This window comes from Meriones unguiculatus, chromosome 1, assembly GCF_030254825.1.
Source record: "Meriones unguiculatus strain TT.TT164.6M chromosome 1, Bangor_MerUng_6.1, whole genome shotgun sequence".
Classification (NCBI taxonomy): domain Eukaryota; kingdom Metazoa; phylum Chordata; class Mammalia; order Rodentia; family Muridae; genus Meriones; species Meriones unguiculatus.
In genome coordinates, this window is record NC_083349.1 from 190,868,607 (window position 1) to 190,892,464 (window position 23,858).

At 38.7% G+C, this 23,858-nt stretch overlaps 1 protein-coding gene across 3 annotated transcripts in view; it reads right to left on the reverse strand.

Annotated features, from left to right (window-relative positions):
* Positions 1-23,858, reverse strand: part of Scaper (S-phase cyclin A associated protein in the ER) — a 334,907-nt gene that overhangs the window by 81,955 nt on the left and 229,094 nt on the right. For all 3 annotated transcript variants that reach the window (XM_060374235.1, XM_060374232.1, XM_060374222.1), the window contains one exon: positions 23,393-23,508. In XM_060374235.1, the coding sequence (XP_060230218.1) occupies positions 23,393-23,508 (116 nt within the window). The remainder of the gene's footprint in view (positions 1-23,392; positions 23,509-23,858) is intronic.

The window sequence follows — 23,858 nt, forward strand, 5'->3', positions numbered from 1 at the left end:
GCCATTCTTTCTCTGATACTTGGTGTCTCCTTTAGCACTAGCTTTGAATTTTTAAAAGAGAAGCAGAATCTTGCTGAGAAGCACAAAACACAGACTAGAAAACAAGAGCTGTCCTGGCTGAAGTGGAAGATGGAGTGCTCTCCCTTCTCAAAGAACCGGAAAGCTTCCTTAGGCATATTCTCTTGGAATGCAGGGGATATGACTGCACTAAGATGCAGCTAAAGTGTAATTTTTGGGTAACTAAGGACAATCACAGTGTAACAGCTATGTAGGGAGTGTCAGCTTGGCTCCTTCCTAACGGGTGTGCCCTCAGATGGACCAGCACCCAGGGCATGTTCGGCAGCACTGTTTTTGGAGTCAGTGTCAGAAGTCTCCCAGTACTTTGCTGAGTCACATCCTCTGTGAATTCCTTTCTGAAAAAGGACAAACTGAAAAATGAATAATTTTTAGAATGCTGAACTTTGTTTTATCCACGGTCATAGCAATTTAGTTGAACCACTCTCTCAGTACTGTGTCCAACTTTCAATAGCATAATAATGTTCTTTGTTGTAAACTGCTGGAGAAAAGCTCCAGGTGATTTAAACAGAAAAACTGACAGGACAATTCTGTACATACTAGAATCTGGAGAATGCTTCTAGGTCTGATAACCAATTAAACACTATTAAGCTGGCCTAAACAAGCAAAACAAAACCAAAATATGACCTGGTATGATATGCCTCTCCTTGACTGTGACTTTGGGCTTTACAAACACTAGCCTCCAATTGTTAGACTAGAGTTTGGATATCCCTGCTTTATTTGTTAGCTCCAAAGTAAAAGCCTGGCTTTAAGCCTCAATCACCTGCCTGCACAGATGCATGAAGTCTGAAAGCAAATCTGCCTGCTTCTTTCATACTTGCTGGTTTCGATGAAATGGGTAAAAGGAACTGAGCGTTTTTAAGGTTTTCAAACACTGCCAAATTCAAACTGACTTCCACGAAAAAATTTTAAACCAATTTTTACTATGAGAAAGGCATCCCCTGCTCCATGTTATGGCCAATACTGACTACATCTTCAAAAATTTGATAGCTAAATAAAAAAAAGTTATTTTTTGTTTTATTTTTCTAAATAAGCATACAATGCAATGTCTTATTATATTTGTTTCCACATATAATTGTTCTGCAGAGCTGTCCCCTGGCGCCCTGCTTTAACTCTTCTACCCCTGGTCTTCACTTTCATGCGATACATACTCTATTATACACTGCATGAAAGTGTTCCTCCTCACGGTCCCCTTTCTAGTTTTAGGATTAATACACACACATACACACACACACACACACAAACACACACACACACACACACACACACACACACACACACACTCTCACATATAGAGCCAGGATCCACAAATAAAAGAAGAATATGCAATATTTATCTTTCTGGGTCTGGACCTTACTCAATATAAGAATATTCAGATCCAGCAATTTTGGGGCAATTTTTAATATTTTATTCTCTTCTGGTTCTTCTTCCTCCTCCTTTTATTTTTTGAGACAGAGTTTCACTTTGTATAGCCTTGGCTGTCCTGGACTCACTTTGTAGATTGCTGTGGCATTGAGTTTACAGGAATCCACCTGCCTCTGCCTCCCAAGTGCTGGGATTACAGAAATGTGCCACCACACCTGGCTTTATTTCATTTTTCTTGATAGTCTAATAAACTGCACAGTGTGTGTATGTACATTTTATTCATCCCTTCATTAGCTGATGTACATCTAAGCTGATTTCCTTGTTTCTAATTTTTGCTTTCTTTGTATGATTTAAAAGTACTTTAAGCTAAAAAATTAGGTACTTACTCATGTATTTTTAAAGTTATTACTAAGTGCTGATTCACTTAATCAGTGCACTGCAAATTTATTTTCTGTGATATATGTAACAGCTGCCTCAAGTCACTTTATCCCTACTTAGGGGAGTGATAAGCTTCCCTCCATATATTTGCAATGACACACAGGTAGAATATATTCCTTTGTTTCTTTGTCTAATTGATAATTGTCTTTATGCTAATATTGTAGTATATACTATATTATGTAAGTTAATGGCTGGGTTAATAAATAAATTATAGATCAAGTATTATGAGGCATAAGGAAATACACATAAAAAAGCAAACAACTTCTGGTATGGAGTGTAACTTCTTTTAACATCCTGTGTTCAAAAAAGAAAACATCCTCTCTGGTAAAGAAGAATGTGCATCTAAACAGCCTTATGTTCACTTAACTGTTCAACAAACTGTTTCTAATGAAGAAGAAAGGGAGAGGGAAGAAAAACTCGCAGGGTGAGAAAAAAATTTGTGTATGCAGTGAACATACTTGAAAGACAATCTTTATTTGAAGAGCACCTGGTTTAAGTGCACACTGCTCTGAACCCAGCTTGGGTGGTCTGTCCAGCAGCCCTCTCTGTAATTTTAAACGTGAATGACTTGAAGCACTTTTTGACATCAAACAGAAAGCCCCAACGTTTCCAAGTATCTTCTCACTGCACATTCTGTCAAGAGTATGCGGTGGTGGTGTTGGGGAGCCAAGATACAGACTTTCTTGCCCTGAGTATTCTTATGAATAAAGTTTCTTTTGTCAGAAAATTTTCTAAAAACACAGGTTAGAAAAAAGCATCATGAAACCAAGCCTTTTAGTGAGTGGTGCAGGAACACATATGAAAAAAGATTTAATACAGTTCAAGTACATACTGAGTAGATTAAGAATCACTTAAATGTAGGTCCTGACACAACAGTCATGGGATAGTTCAATACCATACTCTCATATGCAGAGAAGTCTAGCAAATTGAAAATCAGCAAAGAAATCGCAGAGCTATATTATATTATAGAGCAACTGGTTGTAATGGTATCTATATCTATGTCTTCTATAGAAGATGCCGCTTATCAGAGAATAAACATTTTTTAAAAAAGCAGGTGAGCCTTTCTCTACAATTGATCATATGAGAGGCAGTAAAGTAACCCTTAACAATATGCAGAAAAATAAAAACTAAATTTTAACTTATCAAAGCTACCATGGAATAGAACTAGAAATTAACAAGAGAAACCTCAGAAAACATATAAAGATATGGAGACAGAACATTTATGAAGCAACAGGGAATCAATAAAGAAAGAAAAAAAGGAAGTTAAAACTTTTTAGAACCTGCTGGGCATGGTGACAAATACCTTTAATGCCAACACAAGTACAGACAGGTGGGTCTCTGTAATTCAGGGCCAGCCTAGTGTACACAGCAAGTTCCAGGCTATATAGTGAGACCCTGTCTCAAACAGAACTCCTACAAGCAAATGAAAATGATAACAGAATCTTTTCAGAATTCCCGGGTTACAGCCACAGCAGTCCTAACCAGAAACTTAACAGCTGTAAATACATTAAAAACATTAGCAAGAGCTCAAAATAATACTGATGTGCCTCAAAACTCTAATAAAAGCCAGAAACAAAGCCAGAGGAATTAATGAAACAGAAAAGAATATATACTATCAACAAAATAAGAGTTACTCTTAAAAAATTGGTAAAACTCTTGGGCGTTGGTAGTATACACCTTTAATCTCAGCAATCAGGGGGCAGAGGCTGGTGGATCTCTTCGAATTCAAGGCCAACCTGGTCTACAGAGTGAGTCCAGGATAGCCAAGGCTACACAGAGAAACCCGTCTCAAAAAAACAACAAAAAAGGAAAAAATTCATAAGGCTGATGAAAGAATGAGAGACAGAGAGAGAGAGTGAGAGAGAACAGACAGACAGAAGGATCTAAACTCAACTTAATCAAATAAGAACTGAAAATTTGTTACAACAGACTCCACTGAAATCCAGAAAATCATTTGGGGATACTTTGAAAGCTTACATTTAAAAAAGCTGAAAAAGGAAGGAGAGGAGGACCTCCCCTATCAGTGGACTTGGGGAGGGGCATGCGTGAAGAAGGGGGAGGGAGGATGGGACCGGGAGGAGAGGAGGGAGGGCTTTATGGGGGGGATACAAAGTGAATAAACTGTAATTAATAAAAATAAATAAATTTTAAAAAAGCTTATTATGTAAAAAAAGCTGAAAAATATGAAATAGATTTCTAAACTACTAAAATTAAATTCAGAATATATAACGAACTTAGACTACTAACAAGCAACAAGAGTGAAAGTGAAGCAGTAATTAAGACTCTGTAGAGAAAAGCTCATGGCCATACGGATCCACTACTTAGTCTATTGAACATTCAAAGAAGCTCTAACACATCAAACTGCTTTACAGAATAGAAAGGAAAGAAACACTACCAAATTCATTATGGGGCCAGAACTACCCTGATATTAAACTAGATCAAAACTTTACAAGAAAAGAAAGTACAGAGTAATTTCCCTGATGAACATATATGTCAATAATCTCATACATGTATATGTATGTTTACATATATTTCTATATCTATATTATCTTAAAAGAAGTTCTGCCATTTGGCTTGATAATGCTTTTCATAAGAGTCACAGACTAACAGAAACTCAGTTTCAGGCACGAGAAACTTCCTTTCAAGTTGTTTGGTCAGGGTAATCCAACAGACACCCAAAACAATATAGGATATGGCTGTTTTCCATAGTTGTGCCCCAGAGGTGGAAGAGAATGAGTCCCTATTGTTGCAGTCACCACAGAACTCAGAAGATTCTACCTAGATCAGGCCTGCAAGCTTCTTGCCTGAGGACTAGTTTTTAATGGAATCAGAAAGTAGTGCTAATGCAAACTGACGAGAGGGTGTGCTGTCTATAAATTACAACAATTACCAGTATGGCAAGACAGCCCTCAGAGTGCAACACTGGACTCACACTTTAGCAGTAACAAACCGTTGTCTAAGTGGAAGCAAGGCTTGCTCAACAGGAAGGAAATCATACCTAGTACTGTATAGCCAGGCAACCACCAAAGGTTAACAAGGTTTTGTATCTTAGAAAAGAACCCACCACTGCTACCTTACTAGACCAGCTTCATTTCTAATTCCTTTCAAACATATCTGTGGGTAAGTAGAGTTCCCTCATCAAAAAAGCTTCTCTTTGCAACATGGAATTACAGAAAACCATTAACTGGTCAAAATATAAAGATCAAATGGTCTTGGGATGTCGAGCCCCAGTTGATAGGCTGACAATACAACTCTTATATATAAGGCTCAGGAAATAAAATAGAGGAGTGGCAGAAACACTGTAAGAGCCAGAGGACCAGACAATCTGTAAGTGAGACTGTATATCCTAAAAGTGACAAGAAAGATTCATCCATGACACCTGAACAACATGGTTGCTCAAGTAAGACCTGAACAAGGACAATACTGACAAACATGATAAATGAAAAAGAAAGATCTTATGGGGTTCTATCCCTAAACAAACCACAGGCAGCTAATGACCACCAAGAGAGGGAGAATGCTTCTCTCCTCAGATGAGTCCCTGAGCTGGTTATCCAACACCAAGTGGTAAACCCTGAAATTCTATTCATATAAGCAACACTAAACAAACTCGGCAGGTTGTATTAAAGGGAGGAAAGAGAAGAGGGAAAACGATGTAATTATATTTTAATTAAAATAAAAAATTCTCAAAAAACTCCCCATAATTAGGTTCAAGTGTACATTAAGAACGTCATACAACAAGACAGGTTGGTTTCATTCCAGGGATGAAAGCTTAGTTTAACATACGGAAATCAATAAATATAAAATACCATGTAAACAAATTTAAGGACAACAATCAAGCAAGTATTTTAATAAATGTACACAAGACACCTGACAAAGTTCAATGTACTTTCATGATTAAAATCTGGAGAAAATTAGGATCAGACAGAACATGTTTCGACATAATAAAGGAAGGAGTATAACAAACCTGTAGTAATCATACTAACTGCACAAAAACTGAATGAGTTCAGGGCACCCACTCCCAACTTTTATTCAAAATAGTAACCAAATCTTAGAGGAAGCAATTACTCAAGAGAAATACATATATAAAAGGAAGAAATCAAACTACCTCTACTTGCAGATAATATGGTTCTATACTTAAAGGGCCTTACAGATTTCATCAGAAAGTTTTTAGACATAACAGACACTTTTAAGTAAAGTTATAAGATATACAATTAACTTGAAAAAATTAGTAGCCTTTCTATATGACAATAACAAAACTGCTAAGGACAAAATTACCTAAAATAACCCAAACACAGCAGCTTCCAAAAAAATGAAATACCTAGGAATACACTTAAGCAAAGAGGTCAAAGTCCTTTACAATGAAACCTTCAAGACAGTAGAAAAAAAAATAAATTGAAAAAAAAAAACATCAGATGACAGAAAGAGCCTCATGTGCTTGGACTATATTTAATAATGTGAAAACTGGTTATGTCATCAAAAGTATCTACAGAATTAAAGCATTCTCATCAAAACTCAAATGACAATTTTCATAGCACTAGAAAGAAAAACCTAAAATTAGTATAGGAACACAAAAGATCATGGATACTCAAAGTAATCCTCTGAAGAAAGAATAAATAATCCTGGAGGTACCACAATATTTGACTTCAAATTATTCTTCAGAGCCACAGTGAAAGACAAAATTTTTATTGGTACAAAAACAGACTTCCAGAGGAATGAAACAGCACCCATTATAGAACTCCCCAAAACAAATTCAAAGAGAGTTATGGACTTCTAATATTTGACAAAAGCATAAAAAACATACATTGGAAATAGGCCTATCCAACAAATAATACTGGAAAAGTGGATATAGACACAGAAAGAACTGAAATTAGATCCACATTTCTCTTCGTCAGCACAAAAATCAATTCAAGATGGATGAAAGACCTTACCTCAAATCCTGAGATGCTGAAACTGCTAGGAGAAAACCTCTCAAAATACTGGCAAAGGTGAGGACCTAAGTTCAATCCCTAGATCCCACCTAAAAAGAATGGCAGTGTCCACTTGTAACCCTAGAGCTGGGTGGCAGAGAAAGGTAGATCCTAGCTAACCTAGCTTAATTAGCAAATCCCAAGCCAGTGACAGAACCTGTCTCAAAGGAGGAGGAGGACAGAGCTTAAGGAATGAGAGTGAAGGTTGGTACCTGTTTAGCCTGTGCACACCTGTGCATATGTACCTGTACACACACATATGAATACACACATGCACACAGCCTTTCTAAAAAAGATTCCATTATCACCTGAAATAACATCACAAATTGACTAATGGATTTCATAAAATTAAAAAGCTTTTTTTTGTATCACCAAAGTGAAGAAATGGCCTAAAGATTGAAATTTATTTCCTCAGATAAAGGATTCACATCTGGAATATATAAAGGGTGGCAAAAACCAGACATCAAATCATTAATTCAACAAATAGACTAATGAAGTGATCATGCAGTTCTCAAAGAATTATAATGGTTAGAAAGTATTTGAAAAAGTGTTCAACATCCTTAGCCATTAAGAAAATACAAACTATAACCACTTTGAGATTCTACCTCATTCCAGGCAGGATGTAAAATCTGGAAATAAATGACAACAGATGAAATTGAAGATGAAGGGAAAGAGGACCTCGCTTCACTGTTGGCAGAAATGGTGTAAACTGTTACAACTGCTATGAAAATCATCATGAAATCTTTTTATAAAATCAAGAGCAAAACTACTGTATGGCTCTACTGTATCATTTCTGGGCATGCATCTGTGACTTCAATTCCACAGTCATATGCATGTCACCACTGCATTAGTCACAAAAGCTAAGAAACAGAACTGGTCCATCACAGATGTGACACCTGCATACAATGGAACTGTATGTGTCTATAAGAAATGAGATCAGGACATCTGTATGAAAACGAGAAGAGGACATCTTGTTTCATTCTGTTAAATGAGACAAGCCAGTCTCAGAAACACAAATACTGTGTTTCTCGGAGAGGCAGACTCTAGACTTGAATTTATATATGTTTCTAAATGTGTGTGTGTGTGTGTGTGTTTGTGTCTATGTCTCTGTGTGTGTGCTTGCATGTCTAGGTCTCAAAATCAGAAAAGGAAATGTGAAAACAGAGGAAGAGATTTTATACGAGAAGGAGAAAGAGTATGTCTGACATGAAAGCACAAGGGGAACAATTTAAGAAAAAAGGGGAGGGGGACCAGCAAGATGTGGGAAGAGAGAGAATATGGTAAAGAGAGAATAAGAAGAATAAAATATACATGTATGCAACTACAATAACAAATATCATTATTTTTTATGTTAACTTAAAAAATTAAAAAGTTAAGCCAGTCATGGTGGTGAACTCCTGTAATCCCAGCACTTGAGGAAACAGAGGTAGGCGGAGCTCTGTAAGTTTGAGGCCAGGCTGGTCTACAAAGCAAGTCTAAGACAGCCAAGGCTACACAGAGAAACCCTGTCTTGAAAAACCATTAAAAAATTAAAAAGACATTTTCATGAATAGAAACACCGTAGAGTTCATGTTTTTTTGATAACTTGTAAAAAAGATGTCTCACCACTAAGAAACTTAGAGAAAGAATGATGTTAAAGTCTAAACAGAAAAAAGCTTTTCAATTTTGACATTTCTGACAAAAAAGAATTTAGATTTGTGACATATTTTGGTAGGTTTTTACTGACACTGATAATTTTGACAGTTGGGTCAGAGTACTAGTTGTGGATGAAAGATTCAAATCAGCAGCATTTGTCCTGTTCTGTTCTCTACATTGCGTTTTAAAATCGCATTTATTTCCCATGGGCCACCACGGAATTATGGTCAGAGGACAACCTGTGCGAGTCCTTTCTGTCCTTCTACCATGTGGGCTCCAAAGACCAAACACAGAGCCCCAGGCAGAGCTCTCTCAAAGGCCCAGACCCTGCTTTAACCAGTATATATCTACCCTGCCTCTCCCACACCCTGCTTTAACCAGTATACATCTACCCTGCCTCTCCCACACCCTGCTTTAACCAGTATACATCTACCCTGCCTCTCCCACACCCTGCTTTAACCAGTATACATCTACCCTGCCTCTCCCACACCCTACTCTGTGCTTTCAGGTGCTGGGATGGTGCAGACTGAGGGGGGCAGTGAATGACTTCAACACCTCAACAGCCATCCATTCAAGAAGGATCTTTCCAGGATGCTAATCCTGTCTGTTTACTAATCAACTTTCACTGCATCAACATTAATATTGCATTACATATATAATTAAATGTAAAATGTCAATGAAATTAAGCTTAACTTTAAAATAATTTTCCTAACTATAAGGATTCCTCAGAGCAAAGAGTAAGAAATTTTCAACAAGGTATGATTTTCAAAGGTTTTATTTTAAACTGATAATTAGATGCAAACAGAATAGGCAATTTCAGTATTCCATAAAGGCAAATTTTAATTTTAGATGAGAAATCAAATGTACTTAAAGCACTGACTGAATAAACCATTCTTTACTTACTCAAATTAACCTCTCACTTAGAAAGTACTACATTGAAAGGTTACAATACTGCATTAAAATTTTTAGGTTGAATAGCAAATTAGTATATTATTTTTCAATTCTAGTGCTAAGGCATTACTTTTACTGCTAATATTAATTTGATACAAGGCAGCTATTATTATAAAGTCTTTAAAAATGCTCTTAAATAGGACCCCATTATGTAATTTAAAGTTCACAATAAAACAAGCTGGCTCTGGAGGAGACCCCAGGTGGTTTGCAGTGCTAAATAGAAGATTAAAGTTGACACAACTAATTTCTTTACTTTAATCTTATTAGTGGTTCAACAGCTGTCAACTGTAACCATCTCTGCAAAAAAGCCTTTGAGACGTAAACAAAATACCTTAGTATGTCAAATAAAGAAATGAATTTATCAATCACTATGGCTAATTACTTTGTCTACTGGAGAAAGTTACTTTTTAAAAAATAAATTGCTATTTAATACATTATGTAACATTCCCACGTATAATCAGTTATGTTCTAAATCTGGTGAATAGTACTTTATTAACATCACTGAAGGTCTATGACATAGCAGAGAAGCTGGATGCAACATGGATCCCACCCTGTGAAAAGCTACATCTGGACTTAGAAGGAAAGTCTTTGATAAATTGATCCTAAAAAATGGTAGCCAATAAACAGAAATCTTTCACTTCTTTTTCTGAATATAACTGTTACATTTATCCTGAACGTGATGTTTTCTACACACAGTTACAAGTGATTTTGGTTCACCTACGTACCAGTGAGTCCAATTCCTAGCCTACAAGGTGAAAAAAAATGAATGTATAGACCATCTCCCATACAAAACACTCATACCCAACTACAAAAAGCGTAAACCCAAATCAATTACTCAAACAATGGTCTTCCCACATAATAGGAAGCTCTGCTTACCTGCTTGTCACATACCATGAGCACAGGACACTGTCATTTTGGAGTCCCTGTTTATCACAGTTTTTAAAGTTATGGCAATGAAATGTTCTCCTTTTATTAAAGCTGTAAGCATTACATTACACAATAGCACAAATACACAATTCAGCAGTACAGATAGCACCACTATCCCATAAATATCATTAGATAGTCAACCAAGGTCCTCAGATACTAATGCTTTAAATGATATCACCCTGTTTTGTTTTGCTGTATGATGTGATACAGAACATATTTATTAGTCTCATATTCTCTAAAGTGGTAAAAGGTGTTTGTTTTTTGTGACAGAAATCATACAGATCTCAGAATAAAATAAATTCAACAAAAACCGGTTGGTAAAGTTATTCTTTGGTGACACCAGGCAGGCAATATGGCACAGATGAGACAAGATGACAGTCTCAGTTCAGCTAATGTGATGATGGGGAGAAAAGCAGTTCTTTTAAACTTCTTTATCTACGTAAAATGATAGTTCGGTAGACAAACAGAGCCTACAGTTACTAGACACATGTGTTCTGTGACGGCCTCTGTGGAGAACGAGTGCCTTCGGCGGTCAGCTCACAGCTAATCCGCAGCACTGCTGCTTTCACCCAGCACAGGACCCAAGACCTTGTCATGTAACTTCTCCCTGTCACACATGAGTGTCATTCCTAGCAGCAGTTTGGTGCACAGCTGAACAGCTATCCTTCCTTGCATGAAGTATGCCTCACTTTTCAAATACGAGAGGAATAAAAAAATGGTTCAGTACCCTGAAACCTTGTGTCTACTGCTTGAACGCACCGTGTTTTAGGTAGATGGATAATATGGTTTCTTTGAGATGAACAGAATTGTAATAAAAAAAGTCTGTTCTGAAATGGTACAATCCAATTATTCATTTTTTGTTAAATGCTATAAATTTTTACATATTCATTAAACACTGTCTTATAAAATATAGTACTTATTTTCTCATTGTTAAAATTATGGCTAATTCTAATAAAAGTACATTATTAATGTACAAAAAGAGCTTTATGCTGTAACTGCAGGATTAAAGAGGCACCTCTCCAGCCCAAATTATTCCTTTTATGAAGTTTTTTTGAGATAGGGTTTCTCTGTGTAGCTTTGGCTGTTCTGGAACTTGCTCTGTAGACCAGGCTGGCCTTGAATTCACAGAGATCTGCCTGCCTCTGCCTCCAATGTGCTGGGATTAAAGATGTGAGCTACTACCACCTTGCTCCTTGTATAAAGTCTCATGTGTACTTCCAGGGCAGCTGTTTTGTAAATATAGTGATGTTTAGAGTTTATTACTTCTCATTTCCATGTCTATAAACTCCAAAGATAAAGGTCTGTCTCAATCTCATTTCTATGTCTGTGTGCACAAAACTGATCCTTAGAAAAAAATTCCTAGAACACTGTACCCTTGAGCATCAGAACAGGAAGCCTTAGGTTTTAACTGCTTCCATCAAACAAAGGCATTCCTCTCTTCCACTCTAAGATAACTTTATCACTCTCTGTACAAGCTCCATGAAAGGGAACAGAGGCTTTGAAAACAAAACTTGCAACAATCAAGAGACAGCCATTTTGAACATTCTTCTGCCACTGGAAAGAAGAAATGCTCCTTCCAATGAGATGCCATGTTCATCACCCTAACCCGAGAGTGGGCTAGGCATGTGCTTGCTGGTGATTATTAAGGTAAATAAAGTAATAATGCATGCAAAGCATCAGCCGTAGTTCTCGGTAGTAAGAGCACTCTCCATAATGTTAGCTACCATCTTATCAATTCAAAGGGCAAGTAGATAAAATACTGACAAATGAATAAATTAACATCGATGATGACTAGCTTTAATTATCAACTTGATGCAACTTGGACATCCTGAATTTCTATGTGTGACTGTCGACACTGGGTTGGCTTTCGGGCATATCTGTGGGGGACTGTTTTAACTAAGTGAATTATGTGGGAAGACCCTGCCCACCGTGGGTGGTACCATCCCTTAGGCAGCAAATCTTGAACTGAGTGAGTGGAGAAATGGTGCTGAGTACAAGCAAGCAAGTGAGCATGGATGCACTGACTTCTCTGTGCTCTTGAGAGAAAACATAATGTGACTGGCTGGCTCAAGCTTCTGCTGCCATGAGCTTCCCTGCAGTGAAGAAGTATTACCTGAAATTGTAAGTTCAAATAAATCCTTTCTCCCTAAGTTGATTTCCCCCCAGGTTTTTTTCTTTAATCATAGCAACAGACACGAAACTAGAATAATATCGTAAGTTTTCTTTTCCTATGAAAATCAACTTGTGATATTCTGTTATAAATTACCATTTTAGTAAGCTCTATTTAGTCTCATTCTAAGTTATTTTTTATTATATTAAAATACTTTACTTGATTTACTACAAGGAGATAAATGTATAAATGGTAAGAAAACAAAATGTACCTTTACTAATTTGTATGATATAAACTTATATATTTTTCTAAATGCCACAGTAGTGGGGTGGATCGTTTTTTCTTTACGGAAGGAAAATTTAAAAATATTAGGCCTACTGATATATTCTGATTCTAAAACTGTGGTAAGGATAATGACTAGGAATATAGTTCTAACATTTTATTTCGCCTTTTAAGTGATATCTAAAGCTCAGTAGTAATGCAGAATACTAGAAAGTCAGGACAGCAATGAATATAATAAATTCCCAAATGACAGAAAAGAAATTGAGAGATAGAACAAAGTATCCCACCCCAAATCCGTTGCCTAACGATCAACTAACAGAGCTGTCAAATGAGGAAGGCCACATGAGACGGAGATGCTTATCTCTGAAAATCAATACAAAGTCTGAACATTTGGAAAGGCCTGAACATTTAAAATTAGCTCAGCAAAATGGCTCAGCAGGTCAAGGCTCTTGCCATGAAGCCAGATGAAGAGAGTTTGATCCCGAGGACCCAAATAGAAGGGGAGAATAAACTGTTCCAAGTTGTCCTCTGGACTTCACTGCTGTGGTACACATACCTTCATAATGCATAGCCCCCCCCTAAAACAAATTGAATAAAAAATTAAGAGAAAAATCTTAAATATTACTTCCCTGTCCCTTTTGAGACAAGGAAGGTCTCATGTAGCCAAGGCTGGCCTTGAACTCATTATATAATCAAGATGGCTCCTGTGGTGGTTTGAATGAGAATGGCTTGCATGGTTACTCAACAGGGAATGGCATTACTTGAGAACACATAAGATGTGTGACCTGGTTGGAGTAGGTGTGGCCTTGTTAGAGAAATTGTGTCACTGGGAGTGGGTTCTGAAGTTTCAAAAGCCTAAGCTAGGCTCAGAGTCTCTATGTTCCTTCCTGCTGCTTGTGGATGTAGAACTCTCCGCACCATGTCTGTCTGCATGCTGTCATGATACCAACCATGACAATGGACTAAACTGAAACTTTAAGCAAGCCCCAATCAAATGCTTTCGTTGCCATGGTCATAGTGCCTCTTTACAGTATTAGAAAATTGACTAAGACAGCTCCTAAGAGATCCTCTTGACTTTGCTTCCTCAGTACTGGTATTATAGACATGTGCCACCATGCCCAGCTATATGCAGCTATGGGAATCCAACCTAGGACTTCATTAATGGTAATGGCAGGCAAGCATTCTACTAATTGAAGTACATCTCTAGCCCCATGATTGTTTTTTAAACAATATTTTTAGTAATTCTTTATTTCATACTATGTATTTTGAATATATTCACTCTCTTCCCAAATTTCACCATAATTTTCCTTTCCACCATCCCAATCCCATCCCATCCCATCCCATCCCACCCCATCCCATCCCATCCAACTTAGAAGTGGGAGCTAGAAAGACCTGGAGGGGACTGGAGCTCTACAAGCAGAGCAACAGAACCAAAAAATCTGGGCACAGGGGCCTTTTCTGAGACTGATACTCCAACCAAGGACCATGCATGGAGATAACCTAGAACCCCTGCACAGATGTAGCCCATGGCAGCTCAGTGTCCAAGTGGGTTCTCTAGTAATAGCAACAGGGACTGTCTCTGACATAAACTCAGTGTCTGGCTCTTTGATTACCCCACCCCCCCATGGGGGAGGCAGCCTTATCAGGCCACAGAGGAAGATAATGCAGTCAGTCCTGATGAGACCTGATAGACTAGGGTCAGATGAAAGGGGAGGAGGACCTCCCCTCTCAGTGGACATGGGAAGGGGCATGGGAGAAAAAAGGGAGGGAGCATGGGATTCGGAGGAAATGAGGGAGGAGGCTACAGCTGAGATACAAAGTGAACAAATTGTAATTAATAAAAAATTAATTCTTCCAATTCTATCTTCAGATCTTGAACCGTGATTTCCTTCACCTGTCTGACTGTATTTTCCTTCAATTCCTTCAGCTGTTTGTTTGAACATTCCTCTGTTTCTTTTACTTCACAATTTTTTACAGACCTTAAAAGAAAAATTCTCACCTTCATATGGAACAACAAGAAACCCAGAATTGCTAAAACAATTCTCTACAGTAAAAGATCTTCTGGAGTTATCTCCATCCCTGATCTCAAGCTGTACTATAGAGCAACAATACTAAAAACTGCATGGTACTGGCATAGAAACAGATTGGTGGATCAATGGAATCGAATAGAAGACCCTGATATAAATCCACATACTTATGGACACCTGATTTTTGACAAAGATGCCAAATCCATTGAATGGAAAAAAGACAGCATCTTCAACAAATGGTGCTGGTCTAACTGGAAGTCTACATGTAGAAAAATGCAAATAGATCCATACTTATCACCCTGCACAAAACTAAAGTCCAAGTGGATCAAAGACCTCAACATAAAACCAGACACACTAAACCGCTTAGAAGAAAAAGTGGGGAATACCCTTGAACTCATTGCCATAGGAGACAGCTTCCTGAACAGAACACCAACAGCACAAGCTCTAAGAGCAATAATCAATAAATGGGACCTCATGAAACTGAAAATCTTCTGTAAAGCAAAGGATACTGTCCTCAGAACAAAATGATAACCTACAGATTGGGAAAAGATCTTCACCAACCCTATATCTGACAGAGGGCTAATATCCAGTATATATAAAGAACTAAAGAAGTTAAACAGCAAAATATCAAGTAATCCAATAAAAAAGTGGGGTACAGAGCTAAATAGAGAATTCTCTGCAGAGGAATATTGAATGGCAGAGAAACACTTAAAGAAATGCTCAACGTCATTAGCCATCAGGAAAATGAAAATCAAAACGACCCTAGGATTTCACCTTACACCCATCAGAATAGCTAAGATCAAAAACTCAAGAGACAACACATGCTGGAGAGGTTGTGGAGAAAGGGGAACCCTCCTCCACTGCTGGTGGGAATGTAAACTTGTACAATCACTCCGGAAAGCAATCTGGTGCTTCCTCAGACAACTAGGAATAGCGCTTCCTCAGGATCCAGCTATACCACTCCTAGGCATATATCCAAAAGAGGCTCAAGTACACAATAAGGACATTTGCTCAACCATGTTTGTAGCAGCCTTATTTGTAATAGCCAGAAGCTGGAAACAGCCCAGATGGCCCTCAGTGTAGGAATGGATGCACAAATTGTGGTATATCTACACAATGGAATATTACTCAGCAATAAAAAAAACAAGGAAATCATGAAATTTGCAGGTAAATAGTGGGATCTGGAAAAGATCATCCTGAATGAGCTATCCCAGAAGCAGAAAGATGCACATGGTATATACTCACTCATATAGACCTATAATATAGGATAAACCTACTAAAATCTGTACACCTAAAGAAACTAATCAAGAGGGAGGACTCTTGCTAAAATGCTCAATTCCTATCCAGAAAGGCAAAGAGGCTGGACATCAAAAGAAGGAGAAAAAAGGGAACAAGTCAGGAGCCAGACACAGAGGACCTCTGAAAGGCTCTGCCTTGCAGACTATCAATGTAGATGCTGAGACTTGTGGGCAACCTTTGGGCAGAGTGCAGGGAATCTTAGGAAAGAAATGGGAAACAGTAAGATCTGGAGAGGACAGGAACTCCACAAGCAGAGCAACAGAACCAAAAAATCTGAACACAGGGGTCTTTCCTGAGACTGCTATTCCAACCAAGGACTATGCATGGAGATAACCTAAGACCCCTGCACAGATGTAGCCCATGGCAGTTCAGTATCCAAGTGGGTTCCATTGTAATAGGAACAGGGACTGTCTCTGACATGAACTGATTGGCCTGCTCTTTAATTACCTCCCCCTGAGAGGGAAGCAGCATTACCAGGCCACAGAAGAAAACAATGCAGCCACTCCTGATGAGACCTAATTGACTAGGATCAGAAGGAAGGAAAAGAAGTCCTCCCCCATCAGTGGACTTGGGGAGGGGCATGCATGCAGAGGGTGGAGGAAGGGAGGGGTTGCGATGGCAGGAGGGAGAGAACCGCAGGGGGGATAAAAAGTGAATAAAGTGTAATTAATAAAGAAAAAAAGAACAAAAGGCAAAAAAAATAATTAAAAGAAGATTTTTTTTTCCTTTTTCTTTCTTTCCCTTTTGAATCTAGTTTGAATTGCCTAGTTTAAGGAGTATGGTCTATAGTGGCATGTGATTGTCCTACAAGGGTTAGTCACCTCATTAAAGAAAACTGACTTCCCACCTCCCAGCAGGAGAACTAATAGCCCCTCAGCTAGTGGGGACAATCTGTGCCCACCGTCTCTATCCTCTGCTCAGGTCTTGTCTGGCTGGAGCTTAAAAGGAGCTTGTGCATGATATCATGATTTGTGATCATTTCTATCTGCAGCTTTCCTGGTGTGTCTGGAAAACAGTTTCCTTGGTGTTACCCATAAACCCTGGCTCTTACAATCTTCCTGAAACCTCCTCCATGGAGATCTCTGAACCCTGAGGGAACGAGTGTGATAAGACTATTTAGGGCTGAGAACTCATTAGTCTATTTTCTGTACTTTAAGAAGTTGAGGGTCTCTATGTTAATTATCATCTACCGAAATCGCGTATCTCAACCCTTCTAGGAGGAGGGTTGAGAGATATTCTATGCTGAGTATAGCAGCTGTCTCAGTTACTTTTCTATTGCTGTAAGAAAACATATCCAAAACAACTTATAAAAGAAAGCACTGAGTTTTTGGCTTATGTTTCCAAGGGGTCAGAGTCCAAGAACATCATGGAAAAACAGGTTGCTGACATGGTCCCAAAGCAAGTAGCTGAGAGCTTACTACTGGGTCCAAAAGCAGCAGCAGAGAGAAAACTAACTGAGGATTGTGTGGGGTTTTGAAACCTCAAAGCCATCCAACCTTCTAATTCTACCCAAACATTTCTACCAACTGGGGACGAAGTATTTAAATATATGAGCCTATGGGGACCATTCTCATTCAAACCACCATATTCTATTTCCTCACCACCATAGACTATTGGCCATGTCATAGATCATAATGCAAAAATGCACTTAGTCCAACAGCCAGTCCCCCACAGTCTTTCAGAATTAAGGGTATTTAAAATTACTGTCTCTTTTGTTAACCAAGGCACTCTTTCAATTGTAACCCCTTGTAAAATATAAAGCAAATCACATACTTCCAATATACAATGGCAGAGGATATACGTTATTGCTCTAAATGGGAGAAATAGAGCATAGTGAGGAAATACGGACAAAAGCAAGACAGACATAGCCAGGCAAACTCCAGATCCTGTAGCTCTATGTCCAATGTCCAGGGCTCAAGTGGCTCCGCCCTTCCAGCTTTGCTAACTGCAACACACTTCTCTCTTGGGCTGGTTCCATCCCATTTGCAGCTTTCCTTGGTGGTATCCCATAACTCTGGCATTTTCAACATCTTGTGATCTCTAACACAATCCAGGCTTCACCTTCACAGCTTCAGCAGTTGCCTCTCAGAAAACCATGTAAGGACTCTTCTACACATGCCTGGCTTTGGTAGCTTTTCTTAGCCTCAGAGGAAGACTCCACAGACCCTTTACTCTTACCATATGATCATAGGACCAAAGCAGTCAAGTTCTGCTGCCTGCTAGGGCTGGAGACAGACCCCCATCTTGACTTACACTTGTATAAGCATTTCTTTGTAGCTTTATAGGAACATATAATTCCTTAGGCCATTTCTTCTTCTAAATTGCAGAATTAGCTGGGTGGGATCTCAACCTGAGGGGATCTCAACCGAAGTGGATCTCACCATTCCCTTTATTTCATTTCTCATCTCTTTAGCACAAACCTTGCATCCAACATTAAGCTCCATGAAGCTCTTTTTCTCCTCAATGTACATTCTGTGTTTCTTTTTGCCCCACTTCCTCTTCTTCATTATAGACGTACCTAAGAATGATCACTAATAACTCCATTATAGAATCAGTATTAGGTTGTCTTGAACTCTTTGCCTAAGAATTAGTCCCAAACTCTTCAATTTAGCTGGAGGCAGATTATTCTTAGGACGAGGTTAACAAGTATCCACAATCTTTGCCAAAATCTCACGAGAATGGTCTCCAACACAGCTGCTACTGTTTTTCTCTCTGAAACTCTTGAGCTGGGCCTCACACTCCACACTGATCTCTACAGTCTTCCAAGTTCCTAATAGAAATGGTCCTTTAAGCTCTGCTTGCTTACAGCATTTAACTGCTTTCCTGGCCCAAAGTTCCAAATTCTTTCATATGTCTCCAAAGGACATCATGGTCAGACTTGTCATATCAATAATCCACTTCCGGTACCAACTTCTGTTTTAGTTACTTTTCTACAAACACCATGACCAAGGGAACTTATAAAAGAAGTCATTTAATTTGAGGTTCATTGTTCCAGAGGGTTAGAGTCCAAGACCATTGTGGCTGGGAACATGGCCACAGGCAAGCAGGCAGGAAGGCATGGTGCCGGATCAGTAGTTCCGTAATAGGAAGAAATAGAGAACTAAGTGGGAAATGTGTGGGTTTTAAAAATTTCACAGTCTACCCCCAGTGACATATCTTCTTCCACCAAGGCCACACACCCTAATCCTTTGTAAACAGTTCCACCAACTGGGGACCACATATTCAAATATATGACCCTGAGGGAGCCATTTCAAAGAACCACAGCAAGAAATCATGAGGAGTCATTTTAACACCATGTCCACTTAGCAGAAGTTTCAGGTTCTTCCCAAGGGACTACGGCCTACCAGGCACAGGTTCGTGGACCTTTAATAGTGCCAGGTATTGGTTTCATCTCATCACCTAGGCCTTGGACCCAACCAGATAATGGTTGGTTAGTCCTGTAACATTTGTGTCACTATTGCACTAGTGGTCATATTTTTAAAAAATGTTCAAAACCTTTAGCCATCAGGAAAATGTAAATTAAAGCTACTCTGAGATTTCACCTTATCCTAGTCAGAATGGCCGTGATCAAATGAACAATTGATAATTGATCTGGTGTGATGTGGAAAAAGGGCAACACTTAAATGCTGCTGGTGAATGCAACCTTGTATCACAGCTCTGGAAATTCTTCACAAAACTGAAACTAAATCTACCGCATGATCAAGACACACTGTATTCTTGGGTATATACCCCAAGGACTCTGCGTCATATCAGAGATCGTTGTTCTTTCATGTTCATTGCTGCTCTATTTACAATAACCAGGAAGTGGAAACACCCAAGATATCCATCAACTACTGAATGGGTACTGAAAATACAGTACATGTACATGATATAGTATTATTATTCTACTGCTAAGAAAAACCAACTTATGAAATCCCTAGTTCCATAATTCTTAATTTCACTTTAAGAAATCTTTAGGGTGCACTGGGACAGGGGAAGTACTGAAGAATGACTCTGAGATTGAGAGATAGCTTCCTGCTTTTACAGAGAAAAGAAGTGATTTTTAATCCCCAGTGCCCATAACAAGCAATTCACAATCAACTGTTACACCAGCTCCAGGTGATACAATTGCTTCTTCCTGCTTTTGTGAGTATCTGTACACATGTATGCACACACACACACACACACACACACAGATTCATATAAATAAAAATAAAATAAATCCTCAAAAAAAAAAGATGGAAGAAAATACTATTATCAGGAAGCCACATAACTATGGGGCAAAGCAAAGCTATGGAGTCACTATGGTCACTATGTGAAATAACTGAAATGTAAAGGGTGTTAAGAAAAAAGGAAGCAGGGAAAGGTTCATCCATGCACACACAACTCAGAGATGCTTGCCAGGGATACACCAGGCTTATAGTCAGTCAGTCATAGAACTCCGGAGTTCAAAATGGTGACTATTTATAGACAATGGCTTAAGTGTGATGCTTATCATGACGAAAACTAAATAATGCAGGATAGCCTGAACTGCCAGCTCTCTGGGTAAGAGTCATATAATAACACAGGAAGTGGAAAACAGTGACACAGAATGAGCTGAGATGAATAAAAGGTTCACGGAGTTGAGTAATAAGAACTAATCAGGGATGAGAAAGGAGATGTGGGCAGTCTGCGAGCAAATGGGGTACCAAGCCACCATGGACAGTTTGGGGCCACATTAGGAGTTTGTGCAGAAGAGTAGCTGGGAAGACAATGAGGAAGTATTTTTGAATTTATACACTAGTATATCTTCAGTAGCCTGCTCCACAGTTAAAGCTATAGTAGCTGAAGAGCTTTTCTCACTCTTCTGTGACTAAGCAGCACATACACTCCATTCTAACACTTTAGCGCTTATGATCTTTGAGTTTATGCTCAGACAAGGAAATTCAGATTCACTACAAGATGTCCATAGCTCCCAATGCTGATTTCTATCTATGGGCAGTATGAAGCTGAAAACTCAAATCTATCGGCAATGAAACAGGTTCTCATCCTGGCAAAGGGTCAGCTGCGGCTGACAGGTGAGGGCACGGGTGTAGACTTCCAGGACTCCTGGCTCCTTTCCAATGGGAGCACACTGCTACTCATACAGTCTTTTTAGGGACTGTGGAAACTCTCTTCTGCTCTATTAAGGAGAGACACAGATGAGCATAAAAACATGTTCTTTGCCTATGGCAAAAGAGGCTTTTAAGAAATAGCATTTAATTTAGGTTGCTAATTTGAGACCTCGGTCATGTGCCTTGAAGCCCACCAGAAAGCAAACTGCTAAAAACAAAAAGCAAATTTTAAAACCTCAAGATAAATTTAAGATAGGCAACATGAATTATTAATGATTATCAAAGCAGTGGACCAAAGGATCAGACGCTGTTTCACTTTTTAATCTTAAATACTTTTCACATGTCTGAATCCTCCTTTCCTCCTTCCTTTCTTGCCAATCAACACAGAAGGGACTCTTATCTCTCATACTCAGCAACTCTACCTAGGTAGACTCCATTTTGACAAGAAATGCCTCAAGATCATAGAAACCATTTTGCCTGCTGCAGCTATCTGATGTGGCACTTTCTACCACACAGAAAGATAGTACGAACTGAAGGCTATACATTCCCTTCAATTCACTCTACTTTGTCAGTAGAGCAAAGAAACCGATGCTAATTGTCAAGAAATGTACATTACTAACAAGTATCTCATACAGACAATAATTTAAATCAGGGAAAACTGCTACTTAAGATACTATCACCTAATAGTTGTAAAACACTTGACACAGCTTGCAGAGAGTTCTTACATACACTCTACCCAAATATGAAAATAGCTGCGAAGTGACCAAGGCACTTGCTGGGTAAACAAGTCCTACATTTGTGGGTTTCTGAAGCCAATGTGGCGAGTAGCTATTTTTTAATCTTACTAAGATGTACCTTAGGAAAAAATAAACAAATGGTTGTGCTTTTTATCCCTCCTCTGCATCCAAAGGAAGTGGAACGTTCTTTCTTTCTTTTAACAAATGCTTTATTGACATATAATAATTGACAAAATATTAGTATCTTCATTTCTGGGCTTCATGGCCACCTACAGACTGTGTCTTTGGAATAGGGAGAAAACAAAAAGATTCTGCATTCCCAGAACGGTAAAGCTGCCCCACTCAGTGCAGATCTATGTTCATCTAGTGCAAGATGCTCCATCCAAGCCCATAGGCTTGTTCCCTTTACTGACTTCTCTGCCTGGATCACTCACAGAAGAAACGCTGGCAGCATCAATATTTAGCAGCATGTTCAGCCTTGAACCCAACCATCTTATCAGCCCAGTAATTTCTATACAATTACTTCCACATAGAAGATACAGTCACCCCAATTTCCATAAGTGAGCGTTTCTTTCCTTTTCTCCCTTCCCCCTTTTTTCCTGAAGACTTGAAGAACATTTTTAAAACAATAAAAGGTACAGAGTGGGCTCAAGACAGTCCGAGCAGTTGTTAGCAAAGGGAGCCTGCTGCCGGCTAAGTTCCGGGGATGAAGGAAGGGACTGGATCCAGTCACCTAGTTCTCAGAGGAAGTTAGAAGGGTGAATGCAGAAACTACCCTGTTACTGAAGAGCCTGGGAAGGGGAAAAGTAACCTTTTCTCAGGAGTGTAGATAAAATGTTATCAAAACTCATTTAAACTACAAATTAGAATCTCTGTAAACTGCCTAGAAATTGTATATACTAACTGAAAACAATACTTCTGAAATAACACTTTCTGATATCATACCACAAATGGACAGAGACTAAAGTAGGACTTGACAAAACAAAACAAAACAAAACAAAACAAAAAAACAGAGATTAGACCCACATGCTACACAGGATCTTTATGACAAAGAACTATTTACCATTAGTGACTGAAGTGCAATTCAGTTCCCAGCAATTTGGCTGGGTCTCCAGACTTTGGCAGTCTTGGCCTCAGAATGTTCTTCCTGAGTTTGAGGATTTCCGTAGATTTCCAAGCTCAAGCCCAGAATATGGACTTACTTCTTTCACATAACACACAAAACGTTAGGTTTCTGTCACTCCTATTTCAGAGCTTCATCACTTCTTCTTGTTTTATTATTACAGTCAATCACTAAAAGATTTCCTTATAAGACTTTCTAGGCTCAATTTGAATTCTGTAAATGAAGTCAAGCACCCCTGTTTTTCTCCTTAAGGTAAGGTGTAAACTCTTGCTATTCAAGCCTAAGTATATATATAATTTTCCTGTGGTTCCCCCATAAGGAAACCACAGGGCAGAAATTACATACAAATGAAACGTGAAAGACAGATTAAGAAACTCTACTTACTTAGGAGGAATTCGTGAAACTGTGTTCGTGTTTGTGGCTGGAGCCACTACTTGAAGAATGTGTTCCAGGGCTGTTAATCCACCGGCAACTTGAAATGCAATCTGATCTGCCACATTCTAGACAGAAACACAAACAGAAGTTAGCCTAATATCCCAGGCATAAAATTCTAAGCAAATGAAGTATTCAGTTGCACAGTAGAGATATTTGCTGAATGATTTCTCAGTGCAGGAAAATGAAGGCAAACAGTGAATTTAAGACATGGTCACTCTGAGTTATGAAGTTTAAAGTCTGACAATGGGACAAATAAAAATCACGCCATTATAAATGACTGTCCTTAGTTAATTCTCTGAGGGAAGGCAAAGGTTTGTATAAGAATAGGTGGCCAATCTGTTTTGAGAAGACCAGGACATCCTTCTAGAGACAGGCAGAAAGAAGTAAGGGAGGTGGCCCGGCATAGCAGCAGGGA